We start from the raw sequence: 19,131 nt of genomic DNA, 5'->3' as shown, positions 1-19,131 counted from the left end.
AAGACAGGCATCATGTCATCAAGGCGAGAAGCACCCTGACCTCCTGTGGGGCGCGGATCCAAAGCAAAGCCTGCTCTCGACTTCACCAGCACCGTGCTGAGCAGCCCCTGCGCCTCCACCGAGGAAGGAGCAGCACCGCGCCAGCCAGCACGGGAACGCTGACTCTGCTACAACGGGGCAACCAAACCCTCCGCATTACAGGCTTCTAAGTGCTCAGAGGTCACAAGATGAAAGGCAGTAATGTAAAACTGTAAATTAACAGTGTATGTTTTGACACCCTCTATTAGAGGTGTCAGCTGCTCATGTAGCCAATCACGCAGGCACAACAGTGGATGTGGCTGATTAAGAGATGTTCAGTCAAAGGCAGAAAAAAGCTTCCTCTGAGGTCAGCAAAGAGACACTGACATTGCCAAAGGACAATTTACCCCACCCCTCTCTCCAAGGTAGGGGTATCTTGCTGTCAGGTGTAACTGATGCTGCTACTTTTGGGGTTCACTTGCTGGGAAGCGAACCCTTGCCCTGGCAGCATCTCTCAGGGCAGCGACTTTGGGGCAGCAAGCACCCAGCAGCCTTACACAAACAGCTTCACAGCTCTGCTTTGGTACATTGGTATAGAACTGTCACAGCCATAAGCCTTGCCCGCCAAATTTAATATTCAATCCTTCCTATATGGCCTTACCTTCCCAGCTTCTTACTAGAATAGATCTCATGGAAACTCAAGATTTTGACATCCGCTGTATGTATTTAGGGCAGTGAATAAGAAAAGTGGCTAACGCTTATGCTGCCTTGAACACCGGGTGGAACAATGCTACTGCTCTAACAGGTAGTATAAAAGTGATGAATTTAAAAGAAATAGCTGATTTTTAGAGATAACTTTTCTGGGTAATAGCAGATCCACTCTGCTGACTGGTTTATGAACTGGCAAGATTAAGAGGTTTTAAAACAACCTCTTCCGTTATGTACAGAAATCACCTCCTAAGTTTACATAACCTGTCAAAATTGGACCAGCTCCAGCAGAGAGGTGTTGCTCAGCCCTGCGTGGCAAATTTCTGCATGGTGAAGGTTGAACAGAGGGAACTCTGCAGCCCCGGCAGGAGCCTGCTGGAGCCAGCACCACCACAACCCTCCCGCACAGCGCACACTGCTCACCGAGGTCACAGCCACCTACCGCTGGGTAACAGACGTGGGCCACTTGGTTTGGGAAAAAAAGCAAGTCAGAAGCAATACCAAAGAGATGTAAAATAAAGGATGAGGTTGATTTAGGTCTGCATTTCTACTTGTATTCCATTTTTGGTTACTAGTTAACTGAATTCAACTAACTGGCTAAAAAATATTGCTGTCCCCTGTTAGCGGCAGGGGACATTAAGCATGGAGAGGGTGAGAAGCTTCTTGAAGACTGGAGAGGTATTTAGGGACGGAGTTCAAAAGCAATGACTAGCCACATTGTCTGTAGTCTTGTTTTTCATGAAATAATTGTTTTCTGCTGCAAGAAGCACAAGTGGCCAAGCATACACTCCAACATGCCAGAAGTTTCTCTCCATTCCACAGATAAAGATACACACCACCACTGCTGTTCTGTGGTTAAAGTTGCTCCTGGATGAATTTTAGATTTTATACTCTTACCTGCTGCACTCTCCTCCTCTGACGGGGGGGGGGGGGGGGGGGGAACAACACCGCACACACAAAGAAAACACAAGAGAGACAACATTGGGAGACCAAACTCACAGGCGCAGAGTCCGAGCATGCAGAAGAGAGGTAATCCAGCTTACGCGGGTACAAAACACAACGCCATTCACATACCTACTACGCAGCTCAGAGAGGAATCCAACCCAATACAGCCAAACACAACCTGAACTGCTACAGGGTTAAGAATCAAAAAGCTTGTCTGTAATTTTTAACTATGAGCTGGAGGTGGTATAGTGAGGAATTTCAAGTGTGCCCCGTAGTTTAGGTATCAGACCTTTTTTCTTTTTTTGCTAAGCCTATTCAATGCCTGCCTTTATCTACAGATATCCAAATGACAACAGGTTCACAGCTATCTAGCACAGACACTTTGGAAAAGTCTTTTACTATTACTTAAACCCAAACAACATGATTTAAGACTATAGATTTGTTTGCTGCTGCAACTGAAATACTAACAGGAGTATCTAAAGGCCAACGCATTGGAAGTCAGCTCCTTTCTCACCCTGCCACAACCAACAACTCCCAGAGGAGACAGAAGCACAGTGCAACTTCAGGCCGTAAATACAGACTGGCTTATTAGGTACGTTTTCAGGCAGCAATGGCTATGATATACTTGCTGTGAGCAGACACCAAAAAAAGCAGTAAACGTATGGAAATACATAGTGATACGTGGTCCACACCTTACCAATACACACTTGTCATTTATCTATATATAACCAGAGGTTTGGGGCCACATCTGATATTTGCTAAAGATGAGCAAACACCCAAAAGCCACACAAACAGAAGATTCAGGAGTCTTCTTCCCTCTCTTCCTCACCTTATGAATGCTGACTTTTGTCTCAGGTCTCGTGGGGAGCCAGTAAAAACCTAACACACAAAATCATCTCCCACCTGCACAGCCAAATTCAACACATTAATTAATACACATCGAAGACTTGACTTTTCTTTTTTGCCTGCAGCCGGCAGCTATTCACAGACCCTCTCCCAGCCCAGCACACGCTCTGCCTCGCCACAGAAAACCGCTATGTACTTTGTATCGATGCAGCTGAAAACCTGGGAGGTAAATTCTTATATATCAGTGGTGCACTGATTGGATTGAATGATTTACTGAGGCTTAGGCTGCAAGGCACCGTGACTAAAACACAATACATTATAAATCATGTTACAATCTTCTGCTGTCTCCGCACACACCTTGTGTGCACCCAGGCAGGTTCAAGCGTGCTCAAGTTTCCTTAATCCAGCCAAATTTACTGCTCCTCAGCTTTTACTCGTATATCCGTACTGGGTTCAGTCTTTAAATCTCAGTAGAAAAACACAGACTTCTATATCCTTCTGAACTGATGACAAATAATTCCACAAACTAAAGCTATTGACTTCAAACAAGCTTCATTCAAGTTCCGTTCACAAATAAAGCTTCACCAGGAAATGAATTGATCTTCATTTGGCTTTTGTAAAGATTATGAACAAGCTTAAAAGAAAGCAAGTGTTCAGACTGCTATTCATAATGTCACTTCCTAATCATGCTCCATTCATTGATTGCTTATTTTAGGTCCTATTTTGCTGATTCAGTTGCACATGTCTTCTTGCAAAAGACATTATCAATATTAAATCAATTGTATCTACCCTATGAAGTACATGGAACAGAAAACCATTTTCTATTACCCAAGAATTTTAAAAGACCTAATGCCGTCTGGTACAGTTTTATGTTTATAGATTCAGAACACAGGATTCTCATAAATTGTATTTCTGATCATTAAACCTCTAAAACTCATTGAATTTCCTCATGAAAGGTTTTTTGTTTTTAATTCCTACCTTATTTCCAGTAACTATTTCTCAGAAATGTTGTGCTTTATATTTTTTTACAACTGGGGGTATCAAAAATATGCATTACAATTTATATATTTAGGTACATACAGGCATTTTAAGTGCACATTACTTACTCAGCAAGTTCTAACAAGAAACGATCTCCTAAGTTGTAAAAATAGGATGTGCAGAATGGGATTTATTTTTGTGACAGGCTTTTGCAATAAAGTTATTAGGTTCAGACAGGTCTAAGGGACATAAAAGCCAGAGCCATTATGAGTGTCACATCCACTTACCCATCTCTCCCAGTGCACACAAGCTATTTCACATAAATGAAAAAAAAGAGTCATTGGGAGACCCTCAGTGGAGGATTGATTGAATGGCCCCAACTCAGGGACAGTGAGGAGCAAAAAGTAATGAATTTTTAAATTATTTCAACAGATTCAAGCTTTGTGGTTGACCATCCTCCAAAATATGCCATCGACTGCAGGACAGACTCACCCACCTCCCCGTGTCACTCGGCTCTGCCACCCATCCCTGCGCCCTTCCCAGCCAGCTGCACGCACACTGCGCTGCCTTGGATGCTGGAGAACTAAACAAACGGCTTCAGGACCAACGCTGGCAGACAGCGGTGCTTGACTCATTCCTCTGCCTGCCTTGGCTGTGTATATACAACTGATTCAGAAGCTCCTGAGGCAATAGAAAAGCTCTCTGCAAGACAGACAGGTCTTTAGCACAAACACACAAGCTTTGTTTCCTTTGGAAGGCAATTTAGAAGAAGCATATCCAAATCTTAATTTGGTTCATTTCTTTTCATAAGTATGATTTAGTCAGAAGCATTCATTTCTAACGCAGGTATTTTTCAGTGCAGGAGTTCAGAAGATGGCAAAAGCTGGTTGTTAAACTATACTAATGCCATCCCCCTCCTAAGCGTGTGCTTAATACTTACGTTTACACTAGTAAATGTTTTATGGCACACTTCACATACATTAGTCTCATCAGCATCATGTTCCAAACTCAGAAGAACAGGGAATAATTCTGTAGTCAGGAAGGGAAATTTGACAATTAGTGGAATCCATTGCATAAAAAAATTAGGTACTGTGTATACAAATCCAGGGTCACAGTATTTCTAGACTACACTGATGCAGAATGATGATAGTAACAGAATCCCATAACAGCCACTGAACAAACTCTAGAGTTACTTTCCCAGAAGCACTTTCTTTCTTACCAGTAAAGTTAAAAAAGATGCTTGGGACTTCTAAGCACCAAAGGCTTCTGACACTTTGACTCCACGCAGAGCACATGTAGCTGTCAGACAAACCCTACTTCAAGGATCTTTACTTCAGAAGAAAAACAAAGTTGTTCTGTGTCTCTGTGTACATCCAGAATAAAAGGTAAAAACAAACATTTCAGTAGGAAGTTAAATTAACCAGCGAACACCGAGCACAGCTAGAAAAGCATGTCTTTAGAGACTTCTCTTGCCCAGTTTTCAAGAAATACAGCTATTGGAAGTCCGATACCAATCCCTGCATACATGCATACCGGGATGCACTAAAGAATAAAGATCAATACCAGTATGTATTCAATAGTGCAGTGGTTTGTATCAGTGCTGGAAAAGCAGCACAGGGATAAAGCAGCCAAATGTGGGGCTCTTCCCTGGCACGAACTGTCCCGAGGCCCGCAGGAGATGCAGCCGGGGCAGGCGGTGCCAGGCTGCGCGGAGACCGGGCGCCTGCTCTTCACCTCTCACGTACCTGATGAAGTGGGGAAAGAAGAGCCACATCCTTTCAGCTCTGAAGCTGGATTTGCTGCATTCGCAGGTATCTTCCTATCCCCGTGAACCTCACATCAGAGAGGGGACAGATCTGGCACAACCTCAAGCGTTCCTTCAGAGAGCACAAGGAACACGTGCAGCCTGGTAGGCTAAAGATGTGTAAAGCAACACAGAGCCCTAGAAGCATTCAGAGATGGGACAGACCTGGCAGGACAGTGTGCTTGGATAGAAAATATCCAGCAACCAGTCTTTGAACAGCAAAGCTGAACCCTGTTCTGAGGAATGTTTATGCCAGCGCCTTGACGCTGATGCCCGCTGCTCGGTTTCTTTACTTTCTCTCCCAGAAGATGTTCAGGTGGCATCTTTCCAAGCACTGGAACGTGTTACTTTGTCCATGCTGAAGCCACAAAATGCCAAGGGCAAGAGTTTTGCACACAGTGCTGGTTCAGACTACAAGTATCTAGTATCAGAATGGCTCGGGCTGGAAGGGACCTCACAGCTCACCCAGTTCCAACCCCTGCCTTGGGTAGGGACACCTCCCACCAGATCAGGTTGCCCAGGGCCTCGTCCAACCTGGACTTGAACACCTCCAGGGATGGGGCATCCACAGCTTCTCTGGGCAGCCTGTGCCAGTGCTGAGAGTAAAAGAGAAGATACGCCCCTAGTTCTGCTTTTGGTTTTGCTTTTTTTTTTTTCCCAGAGATGGAAGTGTATTTTAAGACACTCCCATGTACTTACTATTCAAGCAGGACTTCTCATCTGAAACACCGTCATGGCTTTTCTCCTTCTTACATGACCTTGGTTCCTTGCTAGTTTTTCCTTCACTTACTCTAAGAAGAAAACTAATACATCCTGCCTCTTCCTTGCTATTGTTTGTAGACAGGATTACAAGAAAGCAAAAAGAAAAAAGAAACCTTTTGCAAGAGCTAAAATAATGTATCGTGCACACAAGAGAAAGAGCTCTCTTGATCTCCTTGGTCTGCAATAAACAGCAAGGACTACTATTTCCCAGCAAACATCACCAGTGTTAATTCAAACAGTTTGTTTTTGTCTTTTAAGCACTGTCCTCAGACTCATTTCATCAAGCCTGGCTAAACACCCTAGGGCAGGACATGACTAAGCAACTTGCATTATATCACAAATGTGTGACTCCAGAAATGTTTCAGCTACTAAAGAAACTTGAGGAAACCACCAATAAGGAGCTCTCTCACTTGCTACAATAATATTTGCAGATCTCAGCCACACTTAACAAGAAAAATAGGCTTGTTTGAGAGGGAAAAGAGAGGCAATAAACACTTTGTTTCAAGCAAACCTTGAGGAAGCTCATGGCTTCCAGTTTGAGAAGGAAATGAGATGATGCACACGATGCTAGATGCATGAAGTACAGGGCAGTCTCCTGCACAAATCATGAGATATGCTGAGAAAGTATCATGTTCCAGTACCTTAGCACAAAGAGAAAATCAAGATCAAGGCTCCTGCAAAACCAGGTCATTTCAGTTATTCCCACAGTGGCAGAGATCTGCTTTTCTGCACAAGAAAATAAATAAATACTGTAGGACACAAAACCTCCAGATCTTCCTGGCCCTGGCTGAGCCTCGTGGCACAAACCACTGCCGACCTCAGCATCTTTGTGGGAGGCAGAGACAGCCAGCATCCAGACGAGGATCAGAACATCTCAGGTCCAGCATAAGAGAGATGCAAAGGCAGATCTCACAGGCAAGGGACTGAATTAGTGGTCTCCAAGACCCATGCTCCTGGACAGTTCTGATGTAACCAAGTCATATCTGCATTCACAACTTTCCAAAGCTGTATGCAATTTTGAGTATTAAAAAAAATAAAAACGTTTGGCTTTTCAACACCCCTGTAACCTAAGTGGAGGCTGAGACCCAAGGAACCCCCATGGCAGAGGTCAAGGGGCTCTCTGTAGGTGCAAAGAGATTTCAAAGGCTGCAAATGCTTCCTGCTACAGCAGTTTCTCCACCCCAGAACCTGTTCAATCGCTAAATAAAAATAAAGTCAAGAACAGGTTTAGTTCCTTTAAGTTGTGAGAGAACAGCCCAAAGTCTCCTTTATAACTCTGTCTTTCCCACTGTGCCCCACTCAAAGAAAGAGCCTCAACCAGGAGCTACGCAGAAGTCTCTGGCAATAAAACCAGTTGAAGCCAGATGGTGCTAAAAAGCCCAATTGCTCCCAGGCTCCCAAGGAAGGCAGCTACAGAAATAAAAGGGTGATTCAGCCACTTGAGACACTCGAGCATAATGGCTCTGACTCAACCCCCAGACACGCCACTGGGAAAAATTAAAATCAAGTCAGTGATATGTAACTGTTTAATCTTCAGCAACTGCTTTGGTGATGGTTGAGCTCTGCCCGGGACACTGCTCTAAGGCCACGTGGACCAGCTACTAAATGCAAACCTTTTACCAGTTGCATGCTGTGAAGAAAACAAAAGCAGATCATGCTCCCTATGCACCACCACTCCCTAACCTCCCCATGTTTTCCCATGCTCTGCCTGAGCCACATACAGGAACTAAAGGCAGGCAGTGGGAAGGGGTAGGGGCTCCCGGCTAGGAAGCCCTCAAAACTGCTGAACACTAAACTCGAAGAAATTACCCATCACTTGCACGGTTTTTCCTCCTTACTTTAATACCTTGTGTTGACTTGAAGCTCGCTTGCATGAGAACAGCTGCTCAGAGATTTGCGGCAGCAGGAATATGTCATCTTCACCCAATGATTCAATAGTCCTCGCAATTGTGGGTATTATTTTTCTTAAACCTACTCCTTAATCCCATAATGCCATAGAACACCACTGAATCAGAGCTTAGCAGGATTCCAGAGAGGAGCAGACTTTTAAAGCGATAATGAGAACTCCACGTTTATTTTAGATAGGATAGAGAAGAGAGAATAGAGAAGAACGCACCAGATGGGCAGATTATTTCATAGTTCTCCTTAATATGATTTCTTCAACCTGAAGCATCTGGTAATTCCACTATCAGAGATTAGATACTGGATAAGATGGACAGCTAGGCTGATCTAACGCAGCAATTTTTGTTCTCCTGCTACATATAAGAGGGGCTCCCATTAAATCATACAACACAGAATAAAAATAGAGGTGCGTAAAATCTGGAATCAAAGTGGGGAGTGTTAGCAGCCCGTAGGATCCCATGTAAATATGCTTCACGTCCACTAAAGAAAATAACTCATCATCTTAACACACACACCCCAAAACCTTCACAGGCAGGCAGAAAACACTGTGAATTGATCAACCAGAAATCTCACAGATCAGCCCTGTCCTTCCCAGTTTTTGCAGGAAAACACGAACAAAACATCTCCAACCCATTTTTGGAAGATTTGTGTAGAAGCACTGTAGTCCACTGGCAGCGCCTTAGGTACTTTTGGAACACGCATAAGACTCATCTTAAAGTCCAAAAACCTAATCAAGCTGGCTAGAAACATGTTGCTTATGCCCATCTTGTACCCCCACTGACTCAAACTTAGGGCCCCTTGCCCCAAAATACTAGTTCTGACTTAGTTTAGCCAAAGAAGCAGCTTTGAGGGAGAAAGCAGAATACTTCCCTGGCTCACTCCAAAAGCACATTGCATTGCACACCCAGCACAACCCTTCGTAGTCAGGAGAAGGCCAGGATCAGAAACAACATCAACCAGCTCAAGGTCTTACAGGCACAACTGCCTCGCGGTATCAGCACCGCACATACTTTTCATGCATCCATATAATCAGCAACACCTTTTCAGGAAGCCATCCAATGTAAAGCCCAATACTGCTCAAGGGGGGAAGAACAGAGATTTCTTACCTTCCAGCCCAGATGAGCAGCCTCAGCTTTTAAGTAAAAGAAACTCTCTAAAATAAACTGCATTTTACAGCCACAATTTGCCGATCAACTAAAAAGAGACATCACAAAGGGAAGAACCCTACCTTCTCTGAAGCAGCCTCCCATGCCCAGCACCTCCTGGAGGGTCTCCTCTGGGACCAGTGGCCTCTGTCCTTTCCACTGCTTCTGGGAAGGACTCGAAAGGCCCTTAGTTGAGACTCGTGATACCTCTTCATTGCCAATGTCTGCTTGCTGATCACCCTGAGCGGGGACACCTGCGTCTCTGACCCCCCCCCCCTTAGCCATGTTGACCACAAGGTGCAGAGCATTTAAATGTAGTGAAATTATAAAATGTGTCACGTTTCCCCTAAACCTCCCTTCACTTTAGCCACAGTCACAAACAGGAGGCAGGAAAAAGAACCACGAGGTCTGACCCAGCACAGCTCAGCACTCAGGAGAGCGACACTTGATCTCATTCATCTTTTTGTTCTAAAAAAGAGAAAATTAAAAGGACAGAATCACAAGAGTGACAGCCACTGCTAGGAACAGCCTGCGACCATCGGCATTCTGGACATCGAACAGCCTTTAGTGGAACCAAACAAGCCTCACTATTATATTTAAAACTAATACATGCTTTGTAATGCTTATCAGCTGGAGGGTTTTCAACAGTTTTTCCCACTAATGCTGCAATTTCAAAACCATTTAGGCTAATTTCCTTTGACTTGAATCTATTTTAATCAGAGACCAGGATACTTGACTTAAATGGTTTGCATTAAACCCTTCATAAAATCAGCCATAAAATTGCATGCACAAAATAGCGAATGGATCTTGAAGTCAGAAGCAGAAAAAAGCTGAAACTTTTCAAATCTTCAAGCAAAATCAAAACTTATTTCACAACCAGACCAACTGCTCTCTTACAACACCAAGACAACTGAACTTAAAATAAACAAGCAGCAATAACCAAAACACCATCCTAAAGATCTTACATAGATAAAATACACTAACTTATGCAACTGCAGTACCCACAGATTCTCTCCTCCAAAATATTAGTCTAGCTCCAAAATGATGCATATTTAATAAATTGCTGTGTCTGCTCTGTCCTCTCCACCACCCTCCTATGAAATGACTGATAGCAGTACTGAAGAAAATACAATGCAAACCTAAAAATGTCAGAATTAATCCTTTTCTTCCCTGGAAGATCTGAAAAAACATTAATGCTCAAATTAATTCTCACAAACTAATGCTGGCTCTGCTAGAAGTCAGAGTTCTGGATGAGAAATGAAAATAAGAAGCTCAGACTCAGGTAACTGTTAGAGAAGGTCTCACTTCAAGGATTTGTCATTGTAGTGGGATTTGCATATCATACAGCCAAAGGTGCAATTTCTACCTGCAATTCATTTTGTCCAGACAAACTGTACCAGCAGAATTGGAGGCTGGGCCTCCACTCCTTTGAAAACTCATCCAAATATTTCTGTTGTCAGTGGCTGACAGCCTTGGAAACTCTGAGTGGCTGCTTGAAATTCATGCAGCATGCAGAGAAGTGAAGGAACAAAAGCTCTCCATGCTCTCACATCGTTAACAATTTGCCAGGATGCTGGAGACATGTAGCTGCATCCCCTCGCCGCATGATTTTCAGTGGTTTGCAGATGCCAAGCAATAGCTTTGTCACCACCCTAATGACACAGGCATAAGACATGTATTTTTCAGAATCTAAATCTCTCTCAGCCATTTTATTTTTATTTTATTTATTTTTTTTAATCAGAGCTATCACTCCAGCCTTAACAAACTGACACTTTCCTATTTTGAGGGGCACTTTACTAGCCATAGCTAAAATTAACTTTCATGAAGATAAACTTACAGTATGTCTTCTCTCGCACTCTTAACAATGATTTGGCATCTCATTTAAAGTGAGATGGTGCTTAGTAGGTAATCATCATCATCACCACCACCTTAAAAGGTCATTCCGGTGAAATAGTATAGAGAGCATATTGCCACTGAATCCACTGGGATCCCTTCACAGGCATCTGCGCAGCGGCGTCACTGCCAGGAGATACCTGTTACTCTTTCTGCTCAGTATTTTAAGCCTTTTCCCATGCCGTCCTCCTGCCACAGCAGTGCCAGAGGGTTACCGTGCTCCAGCCCCCTGCCTCGTAGCATCCCTTCGGGGACAACTGAAGCCCAGCAGGAGATCCCCCAGCAGCATCGCGGGAGGACTGTGCTTGGAGGAGCGCGGAGGCAGCCGGAGAGCTCCGGAGGCCTTGCAGGGACATGAAGGAGCTGACAGGGATGGAGGGAGGGTGAGTCCTAGCACGCGTTTACAGCGTAATAAACACCACAGGCCAATAGCTCGGTGAACAGCTCTTTGCTGACGAGAGCAGATGTGAGCTTCTGACCACATTACTACCACCCAAAATAATATATTGCTTCAGGGAAATAAAAAGAGAGAGAGAGAGAGAAGAGTGGGAAGAAACCAGCCAGTTTTTTTCCCTGATAAATTGTCTTTATGAACGATCCCGATTTCAGCCAAACTGCATTGGCTGCTCATTACTGAGCATTGCCTGGCGGACAGCAAGCAGGGAAGAGCAAACAGTCTCGCCCAGGAACATGAAAGCAACCACCACTCCTGGCTCTCGAGCGACACCTCCTTCATGAAGCAACTGGTACTTACTTGGTTGGACGATAATCTGGTATGGAACGATCCAGTGAAATTTTCTCACTGAGGTAGGAGTTGTAGCCGTATTTCTCATGGGGTCCCTTAGCTTTCTCCTCCTCCTCGGGGGACAGGGTGGCTGGAAGCCCACCTTTGCCACGTCCACCATAGCCTTCAATGAGACCAAGTGACTTGGACAGACCTCGAGAGAAAGAAAGCCACCGTGACTGTTAAATTCATCGCTGTTACCTCCAAGCCAACGAAGAAACAAAAATAATCTGAAAAGCCAGAGTGTTTTATTTTGGTTTTCTGAAAACAATTCCAATTCTAGATCTTTGGTCCAACTTAGGAAGGAAAATGACTCAAATTTTGAAATTCTTCACGGCTCAGGCCTACTGTTACCAATGCTCTACCACCTGCATCCAACCGATAACCTGTCCTAGGGATCTGTGCATTTATTTAGTTGTTCAGAAGGTTATTTAGACCTCCTTCCCACTCTACGAGATGTAATTACATATAAGGTTAGATGTCCCCAGGAGAAGGATAGGTTGAACACAGAATAAGAATAAAATTGGGTTGGTTAACTGCCAGCTGAATGAATTTTTGCTCAGTATGAACAGTGAACAGCATACAAATGCTATGGATTTAAAAACAATTTCCCCTCAAAGCTTTCTTATCTTTTAAAGTATAGCATTGCCAGACCTTTATCAAGTGGAATTATTTATTTATATCTGCATAGCTCAAGGAAATAGGTAAAGTTCAAAATGAGCTGCACAAAAAAAAGCTATATTGATGATTTGGTGCTGATTGTGGCAAGCCAAGTTCATGCTCATGTTATTATTTATTACACAGGACACCTGGAATTTGAATATTTTTTATTAGCAGAGACTCACACTTTTCTTTGTCAGAAAACAAAAAATCTGATGGATTTTTATTTTTATTTATTTTTTAATTAAGACACCAGGATATATTCCTTTTTGCTTTAATAGCAGAGTCCTGATTCTGAGAGCAGAACAGACTGTCCTCACCACTGGTATTTATGAAAGGACAGCAACATTCAGGTCGTTCCCTGGGCACAGGGGTCCAAGCGTGTGGCCCAGCTCCCAAACCTGCTGTGGATTTCTGTTGCCCCAGACCAAACGCTGCCTGCCCATCTACAAGATACAGATTTTAACACTATTTTCCTTAAAAAGCAGTATTGCAAGGCAGTAAGAAAATCACCTATGAATATAAATCACAGTTTGAAACACTTGAATGGAAATTACTATTATTCCTTCTGACAAGGTACCTCTAAACAGCCCTCCCTGCTAGAGAGCTTCTGAGAGCTGATGGAGTCTCTCTGACCGCACGGGGCTTGATTAGATTTTATCCGAGGACAGTACTAACAAATCAACTGCGAGGAGAAGCTGACTGTGACACGGGGATGGATTAGATACCCAAGCTGCTTTCTTCCATCTGTAAGCTCAGCAACAGCCAGAGGAGTGCACCAAGAAAGCCAGTTCAGGGGAAGCCTTCGGGCCTGCAGAAGGCCAACAGACCGCTCTGCAAACCTAACCCCACGCAGCGGGAAGGAGGAGGGTCAGCTCACTTCCAAATAGACAAGGCACCAGTTTCCTTTTGTGGCAGTGTCCAGGGTTTCAGACAAGGACTCCAAAAGAACAAAACCAGTATATTTTTTTTAATATTTTCACAAAAAGACAATTCTTCTAAAACACCTATTGCTTTATCAAAAACACCTTTTCTACTCGGGAACAGCGTACCTGCCGATGCACAAATTCCCGCAGAGCACCCTAGATCATGTCCTGCTTCTTGTTACTCTAAAAAGAGAAAACATCTTCCTTAGTTGCTCAGCTGAGGGTTTTATCACTAACAGATACATTACAACGGAATTCAGTTCATAAATTTAATTCCTCCTCCTTCATCTTCCCCATGAAGTGTTTCTACCAAAACCTATCTGTAAGAAATCATCTTACTGCCTGGCAATTACACTTCTTGGCCAGAAAGACCGTAACACAGAGCTATAAAGTCCTTTCAAAGCCTGCCCTTACTTCCCTTACTTCCACTATAGGTATCTTCAAAATCTACCAGCTGGCTTTAAAAGCTTGATGTTGCTTTTCTTCATTCGTTTCACCAGATTTCTCACTTCCCCGGTGCTTTTGCTGCTGGTGCTTTGGAACTGCACAGTGGCCAAAAGGGATGAGCAGAAGCGGGGGCTTTCAGAGCTGGGCGAGGGCTGGCAGAGGCTCCGTGGACACAGGACCTAGGCACGGGGCAGCAGTACCTGGGGTTTCCACCCCGTGGGCCGTCAGAGCTGCTAACATCACAGCACCGCGCTCTGTTTGAGGCAGGTTTAACCAGCCGGCAGCTCAGCACCACACAGCCCTTTGCTCACCTTCCCTACCCACCCTCAGTGGGATGGGGGAGAGAACCAGGGGAAAAAAAAGTGAAAGCTTGTAGGTTGAGATAAAGACAGTTTATTAGGACAGAAAAGAAAGGAAAATAATAATAATAATAATAATAATAGTGCTACTACTGATAACGTGTATGAAACAAGTGATGCACAACGCAATTGCTCACCGCCTGCTGACCAATGCCCAGCCTAGCCCCGAGCAGCCGGTCCCCCTAGCCATCCTGTAGTAATTGTTCAGAGTGACGTCCTGTGGTGTGGGACATCCCTTTGGCCAGCTGGGGTCAGCTGTCCTGGGTCTGTCCCCTCCCAGCTCCTGCTGCACCCCCGGCCTGCCCGCTGGCAGGGCAACGTGAGCAGCTGAAAAGTCCTCGGCTGAGTGTGAGCGCTGCTCTGCAACAACTGAAACATCAGTGTGGGATCAACATTATTCTCATCCTAAATCCCAAACACAGCACCCTACCAGCTACTAGGAAGAAAATTAACTCTATCCTAGCCGAAACCAGGACAATAAGCTCAGGTTATTATCAACTGATTATATTTTTTTTAAACCCAGAGTAAGGCAGCAGCTCTCGCAGAGCTCCCTACTCCAAGCCAGCAGGGAAGGACCCACCCCTCCGAGGCTAATGCATCCACTGCCAGACCTGAGCCAGTCTCCAGAGGTGCTCGTCTCTGTCTTGACTGAGGTAACCGGGCTCCCAGCTACCTCAGTACAATACCTGAAGTGAGATGGGAAGAATCTAGCTCTCAGTATTCAAAACACCAACAACCACAGGAGCTAGCTATACCAGCTCGTCCTGCATTGCCCAGCCTGGTGGACCTGAGGTGGGATTAGCAGCAGTAGGAGATGCCTGGAGCAAGGACATCTTTGCCAAGGAATCAGGCTGGCTGCACTGAAATATGCAGGCTGCAAAAAATTGGCACACTCTCCAGCAAAACCTTCCATCCTCACCCACCAGCAGGGTATACCGTGGAGGACAGGGTGGGAACTGCTGGGGAGCACAAGGACGTCCTCCTTCCCTGCCCCTCTTTACCCTTATTCCAGAAGATATAAAAGGGGACGTGCATGTTTCACCTCTCCCAAAATGCAGTCAGGATGCAGGCAGAGCAAGCACGGACCTACCTGTGCCCCCTGCCCTCAGCTGTCATGAGGTAGCAGGCTCTGCCGGGACTTCTAGGTCCTGGCAAAACGAAGCACCTGTTATTGCAGAGGCACCAGAGGAATGCCAAGACGTGACTTAATATTCAGCAGCTTTGACTGACAAGCTTATAATGCCATTAACTGCTTTCTTCCAAGACTGTGGTCGAGACAATTAGACGCATAAACATACCAGCACACATTTATCTCTACTCACTCAGTACATTTCCCAAAGCTTACTTCTGCATGTAACTTCTCCGTGTTACATTCCCTTGCTTTAGCCCTTCTACTACTATGAATCCTGTCTCGGCAAGCAGAGGTAAATCCAGGTCCTTTAAGCAAAGGCATCAATGAAGGTGATTGACCCGTAGGCACTGGGCAGGGCAATGCCACGAGGCCACCTCTCTTCCAATGCCACTCCCTACCCAAAACAGCAAAAACACCCGCAGGGACAGTCACAACTCCCCGGTGTAATGCAAGGGGGAGGATCTACGTGTGTGTGTGTGTGTGTGTGCTGGTCAGCATGTCACCCTCCAGCTGAGGCTGTCAGAAGGGTTCAGCCGTGCAGCTGGAGCATCGCTTTGGTTTATGGCACTTAGATGCAAGATTCAAGTAATGTCTGGCAAGAAAGATAATTCACATCCAAACAGAGGAGGAAGAAGTTTGCTTCCAACGGGCTGAAAAGGTGCCTCAGAAGAGGCAGGACTGAGAAGAAACTCTTAGAGCAACCCTCATCCCATCAATCCATTCATTTGCTTGTGCTCATTCAGTTTAAGGGCTGCACAAAGAAGGACACAATCCCACAGTCCTTACGCATCTTTGACATAATTTCAGAAATCAGCCTCAGCCCAGAGAAAGCTGCTTCTCAACACAGAGCATCCTGGGATTTGCATTAACCCACAGCCGGGTGCACAGAAACATCCCTGCATTTCCCAGGAGCGAACCTATCAGATAGGGATCCCGTGTGCAATCGTGTCCCCTCCTCTCCTTGCTCCCCTTCACAGAATCACAAAACGTTAGAGGTTGCAAGGGACCTTGAAAGATCATCTAGTCCAATCCCCCAAGTCTTCCTCCCGCCTGTCTCCCCTGCTGCTCTCCAAATTGCTTTTCCAGACCCTGCTTGCACGGACAACAGCCTGGTCTGGATCCTGGTCACGACGTGCGGGGTCAGCAGATTCAGGCTCTCCCAAGGCAGAGAGGCTGCGAACACCCAAAATCCTCCCCAAGAGTGCCTGGTCACTGTGCTCCCACGTCACCCCAGCCGGGACAGCCCGGGACACCCCTCCGATGCCCAGCCAGCAGAATCAAGCAAACTGCTCGGGAGCTTCGAGCTACACGTGCAGGTTCCTGGCGGTGGCACATGCATCTTCTTTCGTTTTCTGTCTGCCCTTCACAGCCTGCATGGAAACACCATTTGGCTCTCGAAGGACCAGCAATCTCTTGTACCATGTTCAAATGGCGTAACGCTGCAAACGAACGATTAAGCACCTCTGGTGATGCAGAAACAGAGGCGAAATTGCCTCTGAAGCCGGTCGCTCCCAACACACAACTGTCCAGGGCTGGTTTTCAGCACAGCCTTTTGCCCTGGTTTCTTACTAGCAACATGCTTGCAGCATCTTTGCACTTTGAAAACTTCCAGCCCTCTGCCAAACCTGCTTGAAATGGGCCCAAGGTGCCAGAAATTACACACAGAGCAAGAAAGAGCAAGAGCGTGATAGCGTCAGCTTATTTCCTTGAAGAACTGGGCTAAAAAGTAAAAACAGTCAGAACCCTTTCCAAGTCACAGACCAAATCTTTTATCATTCTGGGCAGGCACCAAAGCAGAAGTGCTGAATTGCTGCCAAAACATCTTTCCTGATGCCTGCTCCAGCCTATCTATAGCGATAAACAGCATTAAGCCCCCACAAAAAGCCTGATCTTTGGAGGCTCCCTAGTGAATTTTGCAAGCTCATGAGATGGTAATGGGCTGCATCTAGATTAGATGCCCGGTATGGATCAGAGCTCTGAACGCTTTTGAGCTTCAGTCATCCTTAAGCCACATTCACCCAACAAGTAGCTTAGAAACAAAAAGATGATTTTTCTCAAAATCTCCTAAAACATCTGAACTTTGAAACAACAGGAGTGCGTTGCTCGTGTTGCAGGAATAGAAGTTAAAAAAAAGACACCACTTATACCTGCTAATATTTGAGCCCCTCCTACTGAAAAGGCCAGACATTGGATCCCCTGAGGGCTGACAAAGAGTTGGTTTTCTTCGAGATGATATAAAAATTTAATCTCTGAAGCCAAATTATTCCTTGACTGAGTACAGCTACAGTAAATATATTATTCCCTTCTTAAACTGGCAGCATGTTTCATAAGGAGACAGGAGCTTTCAGGGATAGAGAAAACCTTTGGTAAAATACAATATAATGTGATACACAGCCTTCATTTATAAAGCGCCCAGCCAAACAGGCTCCCCAGGCAGCAGGCTTGTTGGAAAAGCATTTTGCTACATGTCAGCCTAGATGAAAGAAAATGTTAACCCTACCTATACAAACTTAAGCCGAGGAAACTTCTTTCATTAAGAAGGCTGGGAAATAGAGAAAAGCATCTGAAATTGAGCGGCTTTTCAGAAAAACAGGGGTCCTGAGCCTGAACACTGGAGGTGGAGAAGGGAAAGGATGGGAGGAAATCACATAGGAAAGATTTTTGAAAAGGCAAATAAAAGGCAAAAACTGTAAGTTGTATCCTTTATCATTTGTTTATGCCATCCCGCTACGTGAGACAGTACATGTAGTCCGGATTTAAAGCTGCATGCCTATACCTTCACCAAGAAAGGACACAAAGTCATCCCTTCTCAAGAAGAAATAAATACAAAGAACAACCCTCTGAAACTGAAAATAAAGAGAAAATTAAAGGAAATTACTTTGAAAAGTGCAGCTCTTCCTAAACTAAGCTCCACGGACCATCCAGCCCAAATGGCTCTCTCAGGGACGTGCACTTCTGGCCTCACTTCAGCCAGAGATTTGAAGGCTAAAAAGAAATTTCTGATTCAGGAAAAAAAAATCAGAAAAGATTAGGTAAATGGCCTAGTATGTGCTGTGTCACACTGCTGATACGGCTTCTGTGTGACCTCTCGGTGAAGAGGGAAAGAAAGGATACAACAAATAGGCTTTTAGGGGTATTTTACGAGAAACCAGAATAGACACCAAAGGGCAAATGTCATAGGTAATGCTAGAAATTATGGAAAACCGCTGAAGTTTTTAGTGTTGACTTGCTGAATGTTGCAAATACAGCCTATTAAAAGGAGGACTCATTAAAGAAAAGGGTAATTGGCAGACTAACAGGCACCAATTTTCCTTTTCAGCTTTGGTGGAGGCTGAGACCTGGCAACACATTTTCTTTTTTCCCCCTGCAGCAGCCTTTACACAATTTTTACCCGGTCTTCGCTCAGACTTGCTGATTATTACCCTAAATAATGCCCGTTCCTCTGACTGCAGGTCACACCTACACAGCACACACCTCTGTGCAGTACGGGGGCTGCAGAAGTTGTCCAGGCAGCACAAAACACAACTGGCTCTATCAGCTTCTCCTTGCTCTCACTGCTTTCCCAAAGCATCCTTAAACTCTTGCAAAGGAAACCAAATGTAGTAGTAAAGCTATTAGAAGACACAAGATCACTTTCTTGGAAAAAAAAAATAACACAGATTTTAAAAATTAACTTAGAATGGTATTTAGTAGAGTCCAGTGGAAAAAAAAATCAGTATTCACCTGAACCCTCCACGATTTTATTCAGTGTACGTGTTGGGTATGTTTTTCCCTGGGCTGACCACTCATCAAAAGCCAGTATATCCTCAACATCAAATGCTG

The 19,131-nt window shown here is 44.8% G+C and overlaps 1 protein-coding gene and 1 long non-coding RNA gene across 3 annotated transcripts in view; one reads left to right on the top strand and one right to left on the bottom strand.

Moving 5' to 3' along the window:
* GALNT17 (polypeptide N-acetylgalactosaminyltransferase 17) overlaps positions 1-19,131 on the bottom strand; it is a 208,435-nt gene that overhangs the window by 139,442 nt on the left and 49,862 nt on the right. For both annotated transcript variants that reach the window (XM_080562705.1, XM_080562704.1), the window contains exon 2: positions 11,756-11,939. In XM_080562705.1, coding sequence (XP_080418831.1) covers positions 11,756-11,939 — 184 coding nt within the window. The remainder of the gene's footprint in view (positions 1-11,755; positions 11,940-19,131) is intronic.
* The window catches only part of LOC308180682, a 51,402-nt gene continuing 45,772 nt past the window's right edge, over positions 13,502-19,131 (top strand). Inside the window, exon 1 of the long non-coding RNA XR_013941124.1 lies at positions 13,502-19,131. This exon is cut by the window's right edge and continues 40,765 nt beyond it. This is a non-coding gene — a long non-coding RNA (uncharacterized lncRNA).

The sequence above is a fragment of the Anser brachyrhynchus genome (genome assembly GCF_964034855.1).
Source record: "Anser brachyrhynchus genome assembly, chromosome: 20".
NCBI classification, from domain to species: Eukaryota; Metazoa; Chordata; class Aves; order Anseriformes; family Anatidae; genus Anser; species Anser brachyrhynchus.
Note: the sequence above shows the minus strand (reverse complement) of the source record. Positions and strands in the feature narration are given on the sequence as shown.